At 50.0% G+C, this 17478-nt stretch overlaps 4 protein-coding genes across 4 annotated transcripts; all 4 read right to left on the bottom strand.

The window, feature by feature from the left end:
- Nucleotides 1-5268: 5268 nt before the first annotated feature.
- Z518_08934 (uncharacterized protein) lies at nt 5269-7321 on the bottom strand (the record flags this gene model as incomplete). The annotated part of the gene is made up of 5 exons (XM_013412891.1): nt 5269-6251; nt 6301-6403; nt 6709-7035; nt 7096-7122; nt 7175-7321. The coding sequence occupies 5 exons, from the start codon at nt 7319-7321 to the stop codon at nt 5269-5271; spliced, it is 1587 nt and encodes a 528-aa protein (XP_013268345.1).
- Nucleotides 7322-9580: 2259 nt separating this feature from the next.
- Nucleotides 9581-9894, bottom strand: Z518_08933 (uncharacterized protein; the record flags this gene model as incomplete). Its single annotated transcript, XM_013412890.1, has 2 exons — nt 9581-9650; nt 9707-9894. 2 exons carry the CDS (start codon nt 9892-9894, stop codon nt 9581-9583), a joined length of 258 nt encoding a protein of 85 aa, XP_013268344.1.
- Nucleotides 9895-13470: 3576 nt separating this feature from the next.
- Nucleotides 13471-14571, bottom strand: Z518_08932 (uncharacterized protein; the record flags this gene model as incomplete). Its single annotated transcript, XM_013412889.1, has 5 exons — nt 13471-13568; nt 13635-13861; nt 13929-14022; nt 14090-14171; nt 14230-14571. 5 exons carry the CDS (start codon nt 14569-14571, stop codon nt 13471-13473), a joined length of 843 nt encoding a protein of 280 aa, XP_013268343.1.
- Nucleotides 14572-15278: 707 nt separating this feature from the next.
- On the bottom strand, nt 15279-17018 carry Z518_08931 (uncharacterized protein; the record flags this gene model as incomplete). The annotated part of the gene is made up of 1 exon (XM_013412888.1): nt 15279-17018. The coding sequence occupies one exon, from the start codon at nt 17016-17018 to the stop codon at nt 15279-15281; it is 1740 nt and encodes a 579-aa protein (XP_013268342.1).
- Between the last annotated feature and the right edge of the window lie 460 nt (nt 17019-17478).

Below are 17478 nucleotides of genomic sequence, written 5' to 3'. Positions count from 1 at the left end.
CGCTCGTGAGAGTTTTACACAGCCCGCCGAACTGATGCGCTTTCCCCCATTTGTGAGTCTCCAGCTCGACATCGAGGACCGACGAAGGATGCAGAATCCCATACTGAGGAAAGAGGAGCTCGCCAAGTCGTTAAAGAAGTTTGCGGACCTCGAGCACATGGCTCTATTCGGTAGGCCTCTCTGGTACGCATATATATGTCAGAAACAGAATATGATCGACGTGGCCAAATTGAAGCTTCTGGGCGGCCAGCAACGATCAGAGTACAATGATCTCGACCCGAACCACGTATTTGCTGCGCTGTCCTTTCGTCTCTCTTTGGATGTCTGCCGGCAGAACCCCGCCACTCTCTCCTTTACAAGGGAGGCGGTGAACTCTTTTATGAGAGTGGTTATATCTATGGACCACGAGACGGGAATGATGGACACAACGACGCCATCCGAACCAGTCTTAGCAAAGGCAGCAATGGAGCATCTCTGCATCGAAGGCCGCTGGTCGTTGAGCATTTCCACGCTCTGTAAGGTGCTTCTTGAGAAAGGATTGATCGAGAAGGGGCGCAAAGGAGAACTCTATGCTCGATTAGTGTTGATCCTTGCACACGACTGGGTTCGGTGGGCTCGTAAACCAGTATTTCCACCAACCTTTACGGTATGCGACTTTCTCATGGCATTATATGCTAGCGATCATCACGATTCAATTCGAAAGATACCTGAGCAGACACTGGGAGCTAGAATGAACTTCACTCATTTTCTATCGACTGATACACAACTTACCCCCGAGGACATTCCTGCATTATGTCGGGACCTGTTACGCCGGAGCGCTGCGATGCAGCTATGTTGGAACCAGGAAACGTACGATATACTGATTCCCGTATACTATGGCACAGAGGATGAGACGCTCGACCCTTCGAATTGCGGAGTCATCGTGGTACAGGTGAAGAACAAAGAGAATGCCACAACACCTCGAGAGATCTTCGAGGAGGAGTTTATCAATGACAGCCCGAACACGTCGAATTCGGGCAAATCGAAGGAGAAGAGTTCTGATCGCAAGCCGATGAAATTTGTGTTCACTCAGATGGCGAACCCGATCCTGTTCCTACTCTTCGATCTAGGGGTGGTCAGAAGCAGTGCGGCTTACGCTCCGCTTGTTCAAGTGATGCACAGCGCAAATGGAAAGCAACCTGATTTGTGGGCTATCCATTCGCGAGGACACGGCCATACCATCTTTGGCTGCCTAGAGCACTTCAAGGCTACCGATTCGAGCGAGCGGTTCTTTGCCGCGATACAAACGGGCAACACTCTGGCCGATCGACTCTCTCAGAGAAATAGAGTGTTCTCTGAAATTAATGAAAACTTCAGATATGAGCAAGAGAGTGAGGCCAGAATGCAGGAAGTGGAAGCAGAACTTACCGGATCGAAGAGAAAGGAAGTAGAAAGTCCCGAGGACGAGCAGTTCGGCAAAACAGCGCGCCTGGCATGAGCACGAATATCAGCATAAGTAGCAGGATGTGTAGCAGTACGAGCAGAAACAGCAGCGCGAACTTCGCCTCGACACCTCCCCGACTTTAAATAAAGCGTAGCGTTTAGCAGAGACTCCTGTTGGATGATGAGAGGTCTCCATAGGCGACGACGTTACAGATGGTTGCTCTGTGCAACAATGTAGCATTCGTGTGTCTATAAAAGGAGCCTCAACACCTCGATAGGTAGATAGAGAACAGAGCTGTTGGATGACGAGAGGTCTCCATGGGCAACGACGTTACAGATGGTTGCTCTGTGCAACAGTGTAGCATTCGTGTGTCTATAAAAGGAGCCTCAACACCTTGATAGGTAGATAGGGAACAGAGCGCTCCTTCATCTCAAGTTGCACAGAAAGTCCGACAAGAGCACTCCTTTATTTCAAGTTGCACGAACAACCCTCCCCCACACGTGACCACCTAGAGATCGATTTTGTTCACGTGACTTGAGTCGTCGCTCATTGGCCTCAACATACGGTCCATGGACTGGATCCGATGGAGTTAGCTAATCAGAGCACGTGACTAGTTTCCGGATTATAGATTTTCCGGGCTACGGCGCGCTCTACCCACTCGTGGGCGGGCCGTGGATTGGATCCGATGGGGTCAACCACAGGATTATGTAATTGAAAGCGTAAGCTTTCTTTTAAATCCCGACCCCCCCGCACGTGACCTGACCATGCGCCCAAAAAAAATCACGTGGTTAAAAAAAAAACAGTAACGTGACTTCGCGACCTTTCAATAAAGTACAAGTAGCAGATGCCGATCTCATCGTCGATATCCCCCTATGGGCTTAGCCCGTACAGGGTGTATGAATATCGCATCGCATCGCATCGCATCGTCGATATCTAGGCCCCATGTATCGATATTTGCTAGATATATCGCGGATATCGTTGTCGGCTTTCCTAATTGGGTATGCCGTCGTCTTCTTCATGGGCCATGGACTGGATCCGATGGAGGATATCGTATGGCACAAGACACCGTGATCAACATCGTCTATATATGATCCATGGACTGGATCCGATCAGGGCGGCATTCTACCCATTCCTGGGTGGGCCGTGGATTGGATCCGATGGGGTCCGCCAATTAGAGCACGTGATTGAGTGTCGGATTATAGATTTTCCGGGCTATGGCGGCATTCCACCCCCTCCTGGATGGGCCGTGGACTGGATCCTGTGATTTTACGGAGGACTTGTCCTATTTCGAAGGGTCCAGGGGACCGTCAGACTATATACTTTCGAAGCGTGTACGAAGCGTACAACGCTCCCGAAGGTCTTTACAAGCCTTGGCGTCGCCACATATCACAATCCGATGGAATTAAAGCACGTGACTAGGTGTCGGATTATAGATTTTCCGGGCTACGACGGCATTCCACCCCTCCTGGATGGGCCGTGGATCCGATGGGGTCAACCACAGGATTACGTAATACTCGGATTATAGATTTTCCGGAGGCTTGGCTAATCACGTGACACGTGGGCCTGGCGGTTGGCCTGTGGACTGGATCCGATGGCGCCAGAGTCGTCGGATTATAGATTTTCCGGATCCCGAGGGGTTGCAATTACGTGAATCGTCGTACGGCCGCATGTGCGCGCCGCCAAGAGTTGCCAATCCCAATGTGGCCGGCTCAATCACGTGATCTCTCGAGCGCAGCGAGGCCGGGGGTTTGGGGGCTTGCCCCCAAAAGACAAAAGCTACGCTTTCACCCCTCGCGGAATATCCTGTCCGCGGCCCCTAGTTTTTTAATTTTGGAATCGCCTGGTTAGGGCTTGGCGTTGTGCGGCGACGCCCAAGAGCGACGAGCCGGCCAATCATGTAACTATTTTCCGGGATCACGTACTAACCCCAGGGGGACGCCCTCCTAACTCGACATGATCCATGGATTGGATCCGATGAAATCGGATCCAGTCTGTGGACCACTCAACCTTCAACGGATTAACCATTTTCCGGGATCACGTGCTCACCCGGGCCCATGTGCCGGTGGAGTACCCTACTCGATAGATATCGATATCGAGATGATCCATGCATCGGATCCAGTCTGTGGACCACCTAGAGAAGCTCTACTAGTCACACTCGAGACGGCTCGTAACCGAGCGTTAACGGACGAGCCTCGATGTCGACGTGGTCCATGGATTGTGTTATGGTATAACCTGGAAGCCCCTCGAACGGTCTTGGCAGGCCCACTGTGGCTGTCGAATAGCCTCGTGTGCCTACCGATAGCCTCGTGCGCCTGTCAATAGCCTTGTGTGCCTACGTGGTAGCCTTGCGGCATGACTGTGCCGCTGGCTATAAGTATCTGGGATAGCATCGCACTGCTTTCATGTTCTTTGTCTCTCGTCTTGTACTTTATAGTGCATTGGATAGTAATATCATTGTCGGATCTCCACTCTCGTTCCCTCGTACGTCCCCACCCTGACAAGGCGCTGCATGAAGTGCCGATGTGATGACCGTGTTGGAAGTACTTGTAGTGTTTGAGATGTGCTCGTTGATGTTTCAATATTGGAACCTCTCCAACATTGGAAATCCTCCATTATTGGAATTCCCTCATTATTGGAACCCGTCCATTATTGGGAATACATAAGGCGAAGGGTGCGAGTTGTAACAATGCCAAGCCAGGATCATCACGTGACTTCACAGCCACACAACACACACAAAAATTTTAAAAAAGAAAAATGGCCCCCCTCCTATAGTCCATCTCTGATGAACTTATAGATGGGGCGCCGCAGCCAGTGAAAGCTTCAGCCACACAAGTTCAACTGCAGAAGAATTTGAATCAGTGACCTTCCAACGGTATGAAGAAGACGACTTCAACAATCACTGGCTGGAGCATTACGTTTACCCATCCAGGGCACCTAGAAAGCTAGGCCGGACAACCCTCTTGCCTTACCTATGATTGAACACTAGTAAGGTCCCTCAATTCTATCGGTTCGACTAAAACTGAGTGTGCCCACTCGGTTTTGTCCTTGATAGGTCAACCACGATTTGGTGTCAATTTTGAAACGGATTTTGGCGGAATAAATTATAAACCTTAATTTTTTTGGGTTGGTTTGGGAATCGCCTGGTTGCAGCTTGGCGTTGTGTGGCGACGCCAAGAGCATTGTGCTGGCCAATCACGTAGGCCTATGGCTTGGCATTATTACGTGAGCACATGGCTTGGCAATGTCACGTGGAAACGCGGGTACTCCCCCTTACCGCGCTGTCATCGGATCCAATTCGTGGACCATGTGGCCGGGGGAGCCACCCTACTCGATAGATGTTGTGAGGGTTCGAGGTTAAGGATACAATCAATGTATTCTAGCTAACATCAAGTTCTAGGTACAAGACGTAGCACGAAGAGAGTCAAGATGGGATGCTACGCAGGAAGTGCTTGAAGAACCCCTGATTATGTAATCCTTGGCATGTGGTTCCGTGACAGATGTCGATATTGAGATGGGCCACGGATCGGATCCAGTCTGTGGACCGCTCAAGCCCTTCCTGATCACACTCAAGATGGCTCGTAACGGAGCGCTAACGAACGAGCCTCGATATCGAGATGATCCATAGATCGGATCTGATGAAAGACTGCCGCCATCGGATCCAATCCGTGAACCATATGGCCGGGGGGCATCCTACTCGATAGAGGTCGACGTCCTGATATCGAGATGATCCACGCATCGGATCCAAGCCGCTGCTTGCTTGAAAGCATTGATGTAGTAGATGAATGGACATCCGTACGTAAGGTAGACCGTCGCTTAATCTTCATCCCGAGAATACACGGTAATATTCATACTGGGGGGAAGCGAAGATTAGGTGTCTCTTCGAAAGATATCGTAATTATGTACACGAGCTTCATGGTTCTTGAAGTGCATATGTCCATAAAGGACGACAGCGGAAGCTTGATATTTAGGGTCCTGGCATGGGATGTCACCATTTTCCTTAAATTGTTTGAGATGAAGTTCGACACCGTGGAAAAGTTGTGGAGACGAACTTCGTATGGCTCTCGTGTATTCCAGAAGCAGAAGACACACTGTCTTGTAGTAGGGCCCTTGGGAAACGGCGGACGATCTGGCGATCCGCTGTTATATTGAATTCTCCACGTTCGATCTGGTTTGTGCCGTAGCGGAATATCTTTCTTTTGGCATAAGGCGACGAGGGCGTTCGCGGTACGAATTCTGTGACGGAACTTGTCCTGATCACTAAGCTCGTAGGCATCCTGACAGATAATGTCTGCAACCACTCGCCGTTCTTCCAAATAGTGTTCCACCTTTTTAGGCTCCCAGTCGCCTTCATTAAGATCGAGCATGGAGAGATCAAGTTGCTTATTTATTTCAATGGTGCTGATTGTGTCAAAAAACTGCTGTCGAGTAGCTTTCTTCGCCGAATTGAGGGCCGTCATTTTTGCGGAACGAAGCGCTCTGTCAGCCTCCTTGTACATACGATAGATCTTAGTCCCCTTAGCTTCCGCCTTCTTCAAGGTGCCGGATTCTTTACGAGCTTCGTTGGATAATCGATCTCTCAGTTCTCGAAGTTGGACAATTACTGGGTCCGCTTTAAGAGCGTTGACTTCATCCGAAGTAGGCTCTGTCGGCGCTCGCGGGTCAGCATGACGACTCATATGAGTGACTGCTTTAAACAGAGCTCCGGACGAAGGTTGATCGAGGAAGGCAGCTTGTACGTCACACTGGACACGTTGATTAATGTACGCCTGATAAATACCAGCGTCCCTATAGCACATAACTTGTTGAAGCTGAGGCTGAGTGGCAACAGCTATAGGACCTTAGCATTAGCTCGATCAGCCTATATGAGTATCACATACCTTCAACAGCCTCGCCAGCTCCTCTTCGAAGGACATAACCTCCGAGGATTTGCATCAATCCTGCCTGGAGACCTAATCGTTGAAGATAGTAGAGGTAGGTGTGCTAGCGTAACGCCTTCGTAGGCGATGTTTAAATGCCGGTGGATGTGCGCTCAGCTTGCCGGAAAATCGGCTTCTTTAGTATAGTCGCACGCCACTTGAATTCTAAGCTGCGCCGTGGCGCACGGACTCGAATCCAGAGTATATCTTCCATCGAGGTGACCTTGGACTCAAATGCATTGTCGAGGCTAGCGATCGTTATCATAACCAGAATCGGATCAAAAATAAGAGTGTCAGCTTCAGTGAGAATGTAAGTTTTCCTAAGGAGTTGTTGGCAGACTTGCACCGAATCACGGTAGAGACACCTACGGATTCGGTCTTTTCTTCCATCCTTTGGTATACTTCAGGGTGATCTCCATGGCGAGTAGATCTCGCTTCCCCCTCCGGATTCGGCAGCATCACAAGTGTCACATCCTCATAGCAGAGAGTCTTGATATCCTCCCAGTCTAAGTCCATTTCGTCATTGTCGCTAGATATATCATTTTCCCATCCAAAGTAGTGCTCTCTTTGCTTAGTTCGATCGGTCGCCTTGTACACTAAGGCCGCCGGCCTCGTTGCTGTGTACGCGGAGAGAAGAAGTAAGAGAGCGAGCTGTAGTCGTTGCCGTTCGTCTGGAAAGACCGAAGTGTCCAGAACCTAGTGATGATGGAGAACGAGAAATACGTCGTCAATGTCCATAACTGGCTTTTCTCTTACACCCGTGTCGAGGTTATACTCAATGTACTACCATAGATCAGCGACCAGTTTCGATGAATAGACAAATCTTTATACTCACATCGCGGACCTCCTCCATTACTTTAGCATGTAAACCCTTGCCAACAGACTTTAGGTATAGCATACACCACACTCTCCAGTATTCATCTAAGGTGCTTCTTTTCCGAACTCGGGGGTGGGTGTCCAAGATCCACTTAAGGAAGGTCATGATGTCTTCTTTGGTGGCGCTCACGAGGAAGCGAAGTCTGTCTTCTCCAAGGAATAGACAATGTCTAAATGTGTTACTAGCTGCGTCCTCTCTTAATATATCCCATAGGACGCACATCCTTACCTTGTCCATTTCATCATCACTCCCTAAATATTTTCTTTCGTCGAGTTCGCATGCTGCTTCTTTACGGTACCCTTCTCAGCAAGTTGTCGTCGATGCTGTCGATAATGCTCAGGGGAGTATTGGGCCGTTAGCCTTTGGTTAAGACGCTGCACGATCATACTGCTTCCACGAGAGCCCTTCTCTTTAACTTCGTCCCCCTGTTAATAGTAGTAGATGTGAAGTAGTAACTTATACGTAGAACAGTATGGTTAAAGGAGGAATTCCTCACGGAAAGAAGAGAGACAATACTCTCGGCCGTCGGTTTAAACGTAAAATTCGAGTAGGGTCGGTCGAATGTATAAAGGGAGATGGGAGATGGGACGAGGTTTAAGATGATTTCGTGAAAGTCAGAGAAGGCCCTCTCTCTGGGGAGCATTGTGAGGAAATCCGGAGGGGCCCTCCCTTCACGTCATCGAGGCGCCATGTTCGAGGCGGTGCGATCGAAGGTACCCAATTTTTCAGATTCCCTTGCGGTTTCTGAAGGTGACTGTTTCTGGTCCTAGAGATGCTGGGAAATCAATTTGGGATAGCGGACTAGGTTAGCGTTCTTGGCATCGAGGGAAATACGCCTCCAAAAGCGGCGGCATTGACGCCAAATTCGGCGGGAAATTTCCCTGCAACTTGCGTTGAGCTGTATACCTACCTCCTTGGGGAGAATTCATACTCAAATCAAACGATGCATCATTGGTATCGGCTAGGGCGGGGAGAAGCCGGCATCATTATGAAAGGGTCTTTCATGCTCTTTAAAGGCTATGAAGGGCCTTAGTATCGGCGATTAGTAATGGACACTGTCGGAGATTGGGGTATAGCCCGGGACCGACGCGTACATAATATTATTGGGATCACGATTGGTCTTTACCCATCGCTTATCAATCTTGTAGGCGAGTTGTAAGCTATAGCTGTCTACGTACTACAGAATGAGAACGATATCTTAGTGAAGTTAGGAGAATGAAGATCAGGGTCGTCTTGAGTCCACATGGCCTGCTCACATTGTAATACTTTATTTCTCTCCCCTTGTTGGTATCCGTTCCAGTGATGCAAGTGAAGCCAGCACAGAACCATTCTGCAATAATGTTGACGGAGTCGAACGGTCAGCCTCCCCGCATCGAACCGAGGCCGTCATTATTACCAGCTGGCCATGCATGACTGTGAGTTCCTGTTCTACCATATGTTGCATGTGAGCGACCTAGAAAGTATAAGCGGGACTCTCATCGTCGTCCAATACTCCTATTTAGGTAGTTCAGTCGCGTATTCGAATACGAACTGCCCAGGAAGACGTATTCTTCAGCACACACAATAATATCTTCTATCAAGCACTTATCGGCGTGCATCATCCTTCTTGTCCAATTTCCCATCGACAAAGCCTTCCTTCCAACCACGAAAGTCTAGATTGAGACATCCCATCTCCCCCGATCACAACTGAGGTTTCGAAGCGGCTCCAACTACATCTGCGCTCTCACTGAAGTCCCACTCTCCCTATGGCTCAGATGTTATCTCAACTTTCGCGGTGGCCGCTTTTAAAGATCCTAACACTGGAAAACTCAAAACTCTCTCTGCTCCGGTTTTCCAATCTTCTTCCCGAAGTGGTTGTGGAGCTCGGTTTCGATTATGGCTCTAACACGCCATTGTTCATCCCGGGGGGAGAATGAAGAACAGTTTTGACGGCCTGAGCTTTTCCACTGCGAAATGAGGTGCTGTCCATCCGCCAGAGGCAATGTTATAAACATATGGTGGTGGTGCTAAGCTTCACCATGATCTTCGACTTTGGTATTGAGTATACAAAACATGGCATTATGGGTAGTGGGTTAATGGCGATTGCAGTCGTTCATTGACGTCATGGTATATCAATATCGGCTCAAGATCTCTCGGAATCGAGTTCGGCCATCGGCGAAACATTCTAAACTTAGATGATCCAAGAATTATCTCGAGTCTCTGCACCCAAATGAGGCCATGTTTGGCACCGAGGCGAGCTGGCTACAAAGTACCAAATGTTTCATAGAGCACCACAACCTATTCTTCTGTCTTTGAACCGACCCGACAGCTCTACGCAGCTGGTAAAATGCATTTTCTTCAAAGCCATATATTTTGGTTGTTTCGTCACTTAGCATCGGGATAGGTTACTTCAGATCCATCCCAACCAGTTGCGAGCCTATCTTCTTTGCCGGTGCTGGGATTGCGTTAATCGGAGGAGTCAAAGACCGAATCTGAAGCGCTGAGACTTACTTGTTCCAACACTTGGAACCAATCTCATGCAGGATGCGTGTCCAAGCGGCTTTATGTTCGTACCCAAGCCAATTATCCGGAAGGCCAGTCATCGAAAGGACGACCTTGGTAAATTTCTCATCATGTTTGCTGAATTTAACCAGAACCTTGCATGTCTTGCCCTCTGTCCAAATGTCGGTCGTCTGCATGTCGTTCGATCAATATGTGGATCGGGACGACGGGGGGACGAGTCAGAAACCACTTTCCCAAGAATATTCAATCACATAGGGAATTTTTGAGTCATTGATTTGCAAAAACTCTCCATAATGCGGCCAATGGCCTTCGTCACCTCCTAGATCCCACCTGGTGGATACGATTAGAAAATCCTCAAGACGAAATTGGGTTTCTCCTAGTGAAGCAGGGAAACTCACCAGTGCCAATCGTCCCACTGAAACTTTCCACCAACGCGAGGATCCAACTTTCTATAGCCTCCAACAGGCGTTAGTCGAAGCATTGAAAAGAACTGGGCGATTTTCCAGCGGAAAGAGAAGTGTGTTGCCGGTACGTACCGTCACCAACCCAAGGCCCACGCCGGTCATTGCCATCGAGCCAGATTTTGAACAGTCCCTCTGGCGTACCGCTTATCAAGTGGTCGACGGTGAATGAATAAGCACCCATGATGACGAATGGCCAGGCTTGCACTTGAAATTAATTTGGGATGTTAGAGCTGATATTTAATGGACGGCTCGGGCAAGACAGCCGTAAACATAGGCCAAAGGGGCTTTGGCCTCGGATTTAGGAGATTACGCAGCCGAACCGAGCCAGTCTGTGAGGCTAGGTTTAGCCCATTTGTCATGCGACGCCGCTGTGATTTATGGAGGACTTCGAAGAGGTCCAAGGGACCGTCAGACTATAGTTTCGAAGCGTTTACGAGGCGTACAATGCCTCTGAGGGTCTTTACAGGCCCTGGAGTTGCCACATATTACAGGTGTTAGCCAGCGAATGTCTCAGGGCGGCGATCCTGACAACGACTTTCGTACCACAGCAACCTGCTAGACGCCAATGGAGCCTAGTAATGCGAGCGTTTTTCAACCGATGGTGAGGTACCTAAAACCACTAGTAAAATGGGAGGTTTTCAGGTACCTTCCCATCCGCTTGCCTCCCCTGCATAATTAGCCCTTTTAGGTGCTCTTTTACCAGCGTCATTGAGGAGCCTTTTCAACAGAGCCATTTGCACTCGACTTCAGAAGTCTTTTTGCACTCGATTTTGATGTTGTTGTGTGTCAGATCCTCTCTGTCACTACTGTAGCATGTCTGTAGCCCCCCCCTACTCGCGTCCTGGCCTTGCTGTTGACCGCCTTTGCCTCGTTGTATCTCGCCGCATGATTGCGTCTCTTCTTTCCTCTACCTTCTCCTAGTACTGTAGAAGCTGCAGGTTCGGGATCTCGTTGTTAACTTTCGGAGAGGCCTCAGGAGGAGGGGACCGGTGCGGCCGGCTTTGAGACACCGGGAATGCCTATACAATTGCAGATGGATTGATAAAAGCCACTCAAATCGCGACTTGATGAGAATGCTTCAATCCGGACATCTTGGCCGTGACAAGAAGGCCATCCCAGCACCCGACAATGATGGCCGGGTCGATGAGGGTGAGGAACGAAGCCGACAGAAGCAAGACATGCGTGACAGCCTAGGACAATAAGTGTTGAACAGGTGGTGACCTATCGTTCACGACAGACCGCAAACACTCGCTCGCTAGGCTGTATCACCATTGACAGGCAACAAATGATGATGTACACTCCTTAGATAGATATATAGATAGGCTCGATGCCGAATCCAGTCAGAGCGCACTTTTTAATAAAAGTTTGACAATAAGCCCATTGGAGGAGTAGCTGAGCCGATGACTTCTAGGGGTTCTCTGCCCATAGAATGCTGGCCCCCAGTAAATAACCACAGAACAGTGTGTGGAAGAGGAGCGAGGCAGCATATCCCTCAAAAGCTTCACAGATGGCCTAGTGTCAAACGAGGGGTGCAATTGAGATGTATTGAATGCTCCGTCTGTCTGGGAACTGGCCCTGCCAGATTGCTGGTATATATACACATTTAGTTGACCCCTCTTCTTCTCCCATTCCTACCCTTATATCCTACATAGGAGTGGTAAGCCCCTTTTCCCAATAAAGGGGCACTGGCTACTATGCAACCGTTCAGCACCTTGTATTCAGGTTTTGAAGCACAGCGGCCCGAAATATTTCGAGCTCAGGTGCTGCCACGTCTCTGGCGATGTATCAGGAGCGACATCCACTGCCTATAGTCAAAGCTGTCATGGATCAGCTATCGCAGCATCTCGTTCGTTTTGCCCGTAGACGGCTCAAGGAGGACCACCACCGCGCTCCCTGCTGCCACTGTTGCGGTCAATGGGACCAACGTTGACGAAAGTACACATTGTGAAACCGGTTCGATCAAAGTTGGTCCAAACGCGAAGACGTTCGCCGAGACGCTGTTTATTGTCGAACAATTAGAAGGTGTACGTTGATTGCTATTGAGAGCTCTGTCCGCTCGCAAGTCGTCCTACTATCTAGCATCTATATACTCATCCATTTCGCCACAGACACTAGGCAGCAGCATGACAAGTCAGCGGCTTAGTTCTGTTGATCGTTCAACACGAAGGGGTGTCAAACTTTGATCATGTTGAGTTCTCTGGGGCTTTCCTAATGAGTGGAGGTAAGAGCCCATCTATAGAGCCATCTATCAACGACTGTCGTGAGAAAGGTTGCCCGCCGTTGCCAACCATTGGCGTTGCTGTCTGTTGAATGGTTCGATGTCTCACGGTGGCCTGGCCAACAAGTCCTGCAAGGGGCAAAGTACTTGTCGGGCCTTGACAGGTATAAAGCTAGTGTTTGCTATAAAATGCACCAGTACAGTCAGAATCAAATGATAAGGTATTGACTGTTTGTGCATATTTCTGTCAGCGACGGCATGGCATGAGAAGTCGTAGTGATGATGTCTTCCATAGGTGGACATCGGTAAAGGCCCGAGAATAGTCGAAAAGAGTCGAGATAAGGACGTCGCAATCCTGCAGCGCCGCATCCAGCGACTCTTGAGAGTAGTCAGTGACAATCTGTGACATTCCCGAAACGTCCAAATGTGTCTTGGGGCTTCGAGTCAGTATCGATATATGGTGCCCAGCCTTGAGAAACTCTTCGTTGATGTATTGTGCGAGGTTGGCGGAGCCCGCGATGGCGACTCGTATGATGTACTAGCTAACTTGATCAACTTGAACGGACTATTACAAAGGCTCTCTATAGATTGCTCGGATCATCTCTCGGCGACTGTGGCAGTTAGATAAACCATCTGATCAGTCCAACGTAGTACTCCCATTTTCGGTGGCCAAGGCTCGCCCAACTCTACTTTTAATTTGCGACCATGTTCGATACGTTATACTGGGACTTACCCGTAACGTCTCATAGGAACAGCTTATTGATTTCGCTCCTGCACGACTTTTATCCTGATGAAATATACTTATCAGGTTCTTAGTGTTTGTAGCGGCTATGAAACTTGAATCTACGCTGTATTTGGCAATCCTCCGCCACGCTCAACGTTAATATGTACTACAGCGGAAACAGATAAGAGCCTGATCACATAGAGAATAGGTTACACAATTGGACACAAGTGATGCCATCTTAGCTTAATCGTCCATTCTCGGCAGAGCTCTTCCAACCTATCGCAAGCTCCACTATTCTACTAACACAAGACGCAATCTATGTTGCTTCGGCCGCGGTTTGATGTATCTAGTCGGCATAAAACACCCAGCACCGCACTTCAACGCTCTTTCGGCCTTTAGCCGTAGGAGGTGTAGCCGGGTCTACGAACGCCGTATGTGCGCAAGCTATACCCAACAGTCAACGTCCAATTCACGCATTTTTGAGATACAAAAAGGGCAAAACGAGCATACCAGTGGATAAATCCGAATCGAAGTTCTTGAGCAAGAGAACCTCATCTTTGGTTTGTGCATCGAGATAGTACCACTTCTGTCCTGGATTGTGGAAGAGGTGATAAATCTCGGTCGTGTGTGTGGGATATATCATGTCGGATGGGGTTAGATCTTCTCTGCACACCGTCTTTGCATCGCACACAGCCAACGGGTGGGATTCGACAACGTCAACAAGGGGTCGCCAGACACTGGAATGCCGCAACATTTAGTTGAATATCCCCAATTCATCCTGTGTTTTAGTGGACAGGGACGCACTTGACGATTTGCCATCGGCCTTGGTATAGATTTTCTTCTTCAGGATCTGGGAAGTACTCCTTGACGCGGTTCTGGGCACATGTCTGGCTGATGTCTGCATTTGGCTTTAGCTGAACAACCCCTACCTGAGGAACTTTGCGTCGGGGCAGAGAGAGACCAACCACAATGCGTCGTCAAGACTGTGCGCTTGGATTTCTCAAAGCCATCCGTTCGAGGCATGCCGGGATCGCGTTGCTCTCGTAGCTAGGGGAGTGTCTTCGCATCAGTCACGCCCATTAATCGAAGAAAATCGATCACATACCACATGATCATAAGCATGGACCCGACTGGCGCCGAGGTGTTTCTTCAAGAAGTCCTCCGTATATCGAAGATACTCTTCTCTTCCCGTCGCCGTCGAAAGGTCATGGTTATTGATTGGAACATACGCCCATTCGAATGAATGCTCCTTCAGGTTGAAGCTGTCCCGATCAAACCTCGCGTTGTGGATTTCCACCGTTCGGGGAATGAAGACTTGGTTGGTTTGTGGCTTCCCCGGAGTCGGTCGGCCAGAGACAAAATACAGCTTCTCAGCCTCAGGCGTGGCGTGGACGGCTGGGTCGAGAAAGTGTAGTTCTGCACGTGTGGATTGACTGATGGAGCCCATTATAGATCGAATGAAAAGAGGGAAGAAGGAAAAACCATCGGTGAGGTAGTCCAGGCCGTTTCCAGTGAATGTCAGCAGGTGAACAAGTCTGAGGCGTCTATTGTCTCCCGGAGATATATACATTTACGCACTACGCTCCTACAAGCCTTCTCGGTCAGTGGCGTCGATGATCATCGTCGATACATGGAAAATTACAGAGAAGGGTCCTTGGCCATGGTATGAGAAGGCTTAGTTTGACCCTCATACAGTGGCTGGTGAGGCTAACGTATACAGGATTTCATCACTCTGCAGCTCATTCCTTGTCCTGTCCACTTCCCACAGCACTTGGAAATAGCATAACATGGTCCTCGCGTTCAGTCCGAGCAAATCGCGGTGATGCGAGCCCATGCAGCCCGGACCAAGCCGTCTGGAGAAAGCAACATCTGAAGCTGAGTTGCATTAAATTCGTGGTGAACAGAACCTTGGATCTTCACACCCTTATACTACTCACCCATCGATGGATTGGTCTTGGATCATGTTTCAATCTTTGTGTCACACTATCTGATGCTTCCGATATCGCTTTTCGTTGAAAATTTACCGGTAGCCAAGCGGGAAGTAAGCCGATCTCCTGAGTTTCTCTTTATTCATGCTGGCTTCCAGCGGTTGAACAAGCGGCTCGTACTGCTACTCTGCTATACAACTTGCTGATGAACAGCATCTGAATGGATTCAGAGTTTGGCCGCAAACTGAGTCGCGCCCTTTGCAGCAAGGATCTTCTGTCCAATTTTCTGCATCTCATGCTTCTTCACCTTCCCACTTCCCGTCACGGGCACTTCAGCCGGGACTCCCTCCTGACCAAGCCACCACACATACACGGGCGCCTTATGCCGACCAAGGGTCTGTCTCGTCCATTCCCTTAACTCATCTGCACTTGGCCTGGGAGAGGAAGATGAATTTGCGGCTCCCACAAAAGCCGCTACAACCTCTCCCAACCTCGCATGCGGCACGCCGACCACCACGGCGCGATCGACAGCCGGGTGCTTGACCAGTCGCTCTTCAATCTCAAGTGGGTAAATGTTTTCTCCACCCCGAATGATGATATCTTTCAATCGGCCCGTGATCCTACAGTAACCTTGTTCATCAAAGACCGCTTCATCGCCCGTGCGCAACCAAGTCACTCCATTTTGATCCCTCACCATCGCTTCCGCCGTCGCGGTCGGGTTCCGCCAGTATCCTTGCTGAATCTGATAACCCGCTATACACAGCTCGCCTCGAGTCCCCACGGGCACAATGCGGCCTTGGCAGTCCACGATTTTGGCGTGTGCGTGTGGCATTATCCTCCCAACGGTGTTTAATCGCCGCTCCATGGGGTCGTTGGTGAAAGCGTTGAAGCAGGCGGACGAGGCTTCCGTGAGCCCGTAGCTGCTGGTCCATTCTGTCATACCAAAATCTTTGACGACGAGGTCCATGAGGTGTCGCGGGACGGCCGCACCGGCCATGATGCCTGTTCGGAGGCGAGAGCAGTCAAAGTTGGCTGGGCGTGGAAGGCGGAAGAGAGTGTCGAACATTGTTGGCACGCCGTGAATGGCGGTGCAGCGTTCGTCGGTGATGGCGCGCAGGACAGAAGGGCCGTCGAAGACGTCTGAGGGCCAAACGACCTTTGCGCCGTGAGATATGACCGCGAGGAGACCATTGACGATGCCGAAGACGTGGAAGAGGGGTGGAGGACAGCAAAGGACGTCGTCGGGGGTGAACGCCATGCGGTCGCCGAGGAAGCGGGCGTCGTTGAGCAGGCCAGTGTGCGTGAGCATGGCCGGCTTTGGATGTCCCGTTGACCCGGAGGTGAATTGTAACTGGCAGGTGGCGTATGGACACAGACTGGCCTGAGTCTCTCGGACAGCGTCCGCTGGAAGTCGTGAACCGATCAGGACGGCGCCCTGGTAATCCTCCAGGCCATCCATTTCACCGGATAAGACAAGCACCTGCTCGAGCCTGGGCAATCGATCGTTTCCTTCTTCACTTAATCGTCGAATCATGGCCGTATTATCCACTCGTCCTATCGAGGGCGTCGCGAACAGGACCTTGCACTCGGTGAAGGATAGGGCATGCTCAACTTCTTGCAACGTCCACGTGTTGTTCAGAATCACTAGCACGGCCCCGATCCGCGCACACGCGAATATCACCGCCGCATACTCTGCTCTGTTTCCCGCGAGAATGGCCACTCGGTCGCCCCGTTGAATTCCCCTTGCCAGCAGGTAGCGTGCGAGCAGGGAACTCTCCTCTTGGAGGTCATTGTACGTCCATCTCGTGCCCGTCCAGGGAAATACCAGGCACTCTCGGTCGCCATATCGAGTACATTGTAAATCCAGGAAGCTGCTCAGGGTCATTGAGAGCAATGGAGTATCTGTCGGCCCATGGAGGATACTTGGACATTGATAAAAGTCTTGGGGGCTGGTTCCTCTTACCATGCTGGTGTCATAACGTGATTGTCTTGTGTTTAAAGGAAAAGAGCCTCTCAGACAAAGTCCAATGTACCATGGGCGCAAGTACACAATTTGTGCAAATGCAGTTCTGCAAAATGCTCTGCAATAACTGGCGAGGTCTCGTGCATTGTAACAGTGAAATGGAACAGGCAACGCGTGGAAGCTGTCACTTACAAGTAGTCTTGATTGTGCATCTATCAGTCAACCAGTCAACTAGAGCCGTACCCTGCCCAGAGATGTTAATTACTAGTACCTGCTGATCGCATTGCATTCGTGCCTTTCCCCGCTGTACAACGCGATCCCCTCACAAGTGGGTTGAAACCGATGCCACTCTCGGCCTCGCGTCTAATCCGAGCCTCCTTCGCAAACTTTCCGAAGTCTAAGCCATATTCAGCAACGCTCTCTAGGAAACTCGAGTTCTGCATCGCATTGTACGCAATGCAAC

Source organism: Rhinocladiella mackenziei, assembly GCF_000835555.1.
Source record: "Rhinocladiella mackenziei CBS 650.93 unplaced genomic scaffold supercont1.7, whole genome shotgun sequence".
Taxonomy (NCBI): domain Eukaryota; kingdom Fungi; phylum Ascomycota; class Eurotiomycetes; order Chaetothyriales; family Herpotrichiellaceae; genus Rhinocladiella; species Rhinocladiella mackenziei.
Note: the sequence above shows the minus strand (reverse complement) of the source record. Positions and strands in the feature narration are given on the sequence as shown.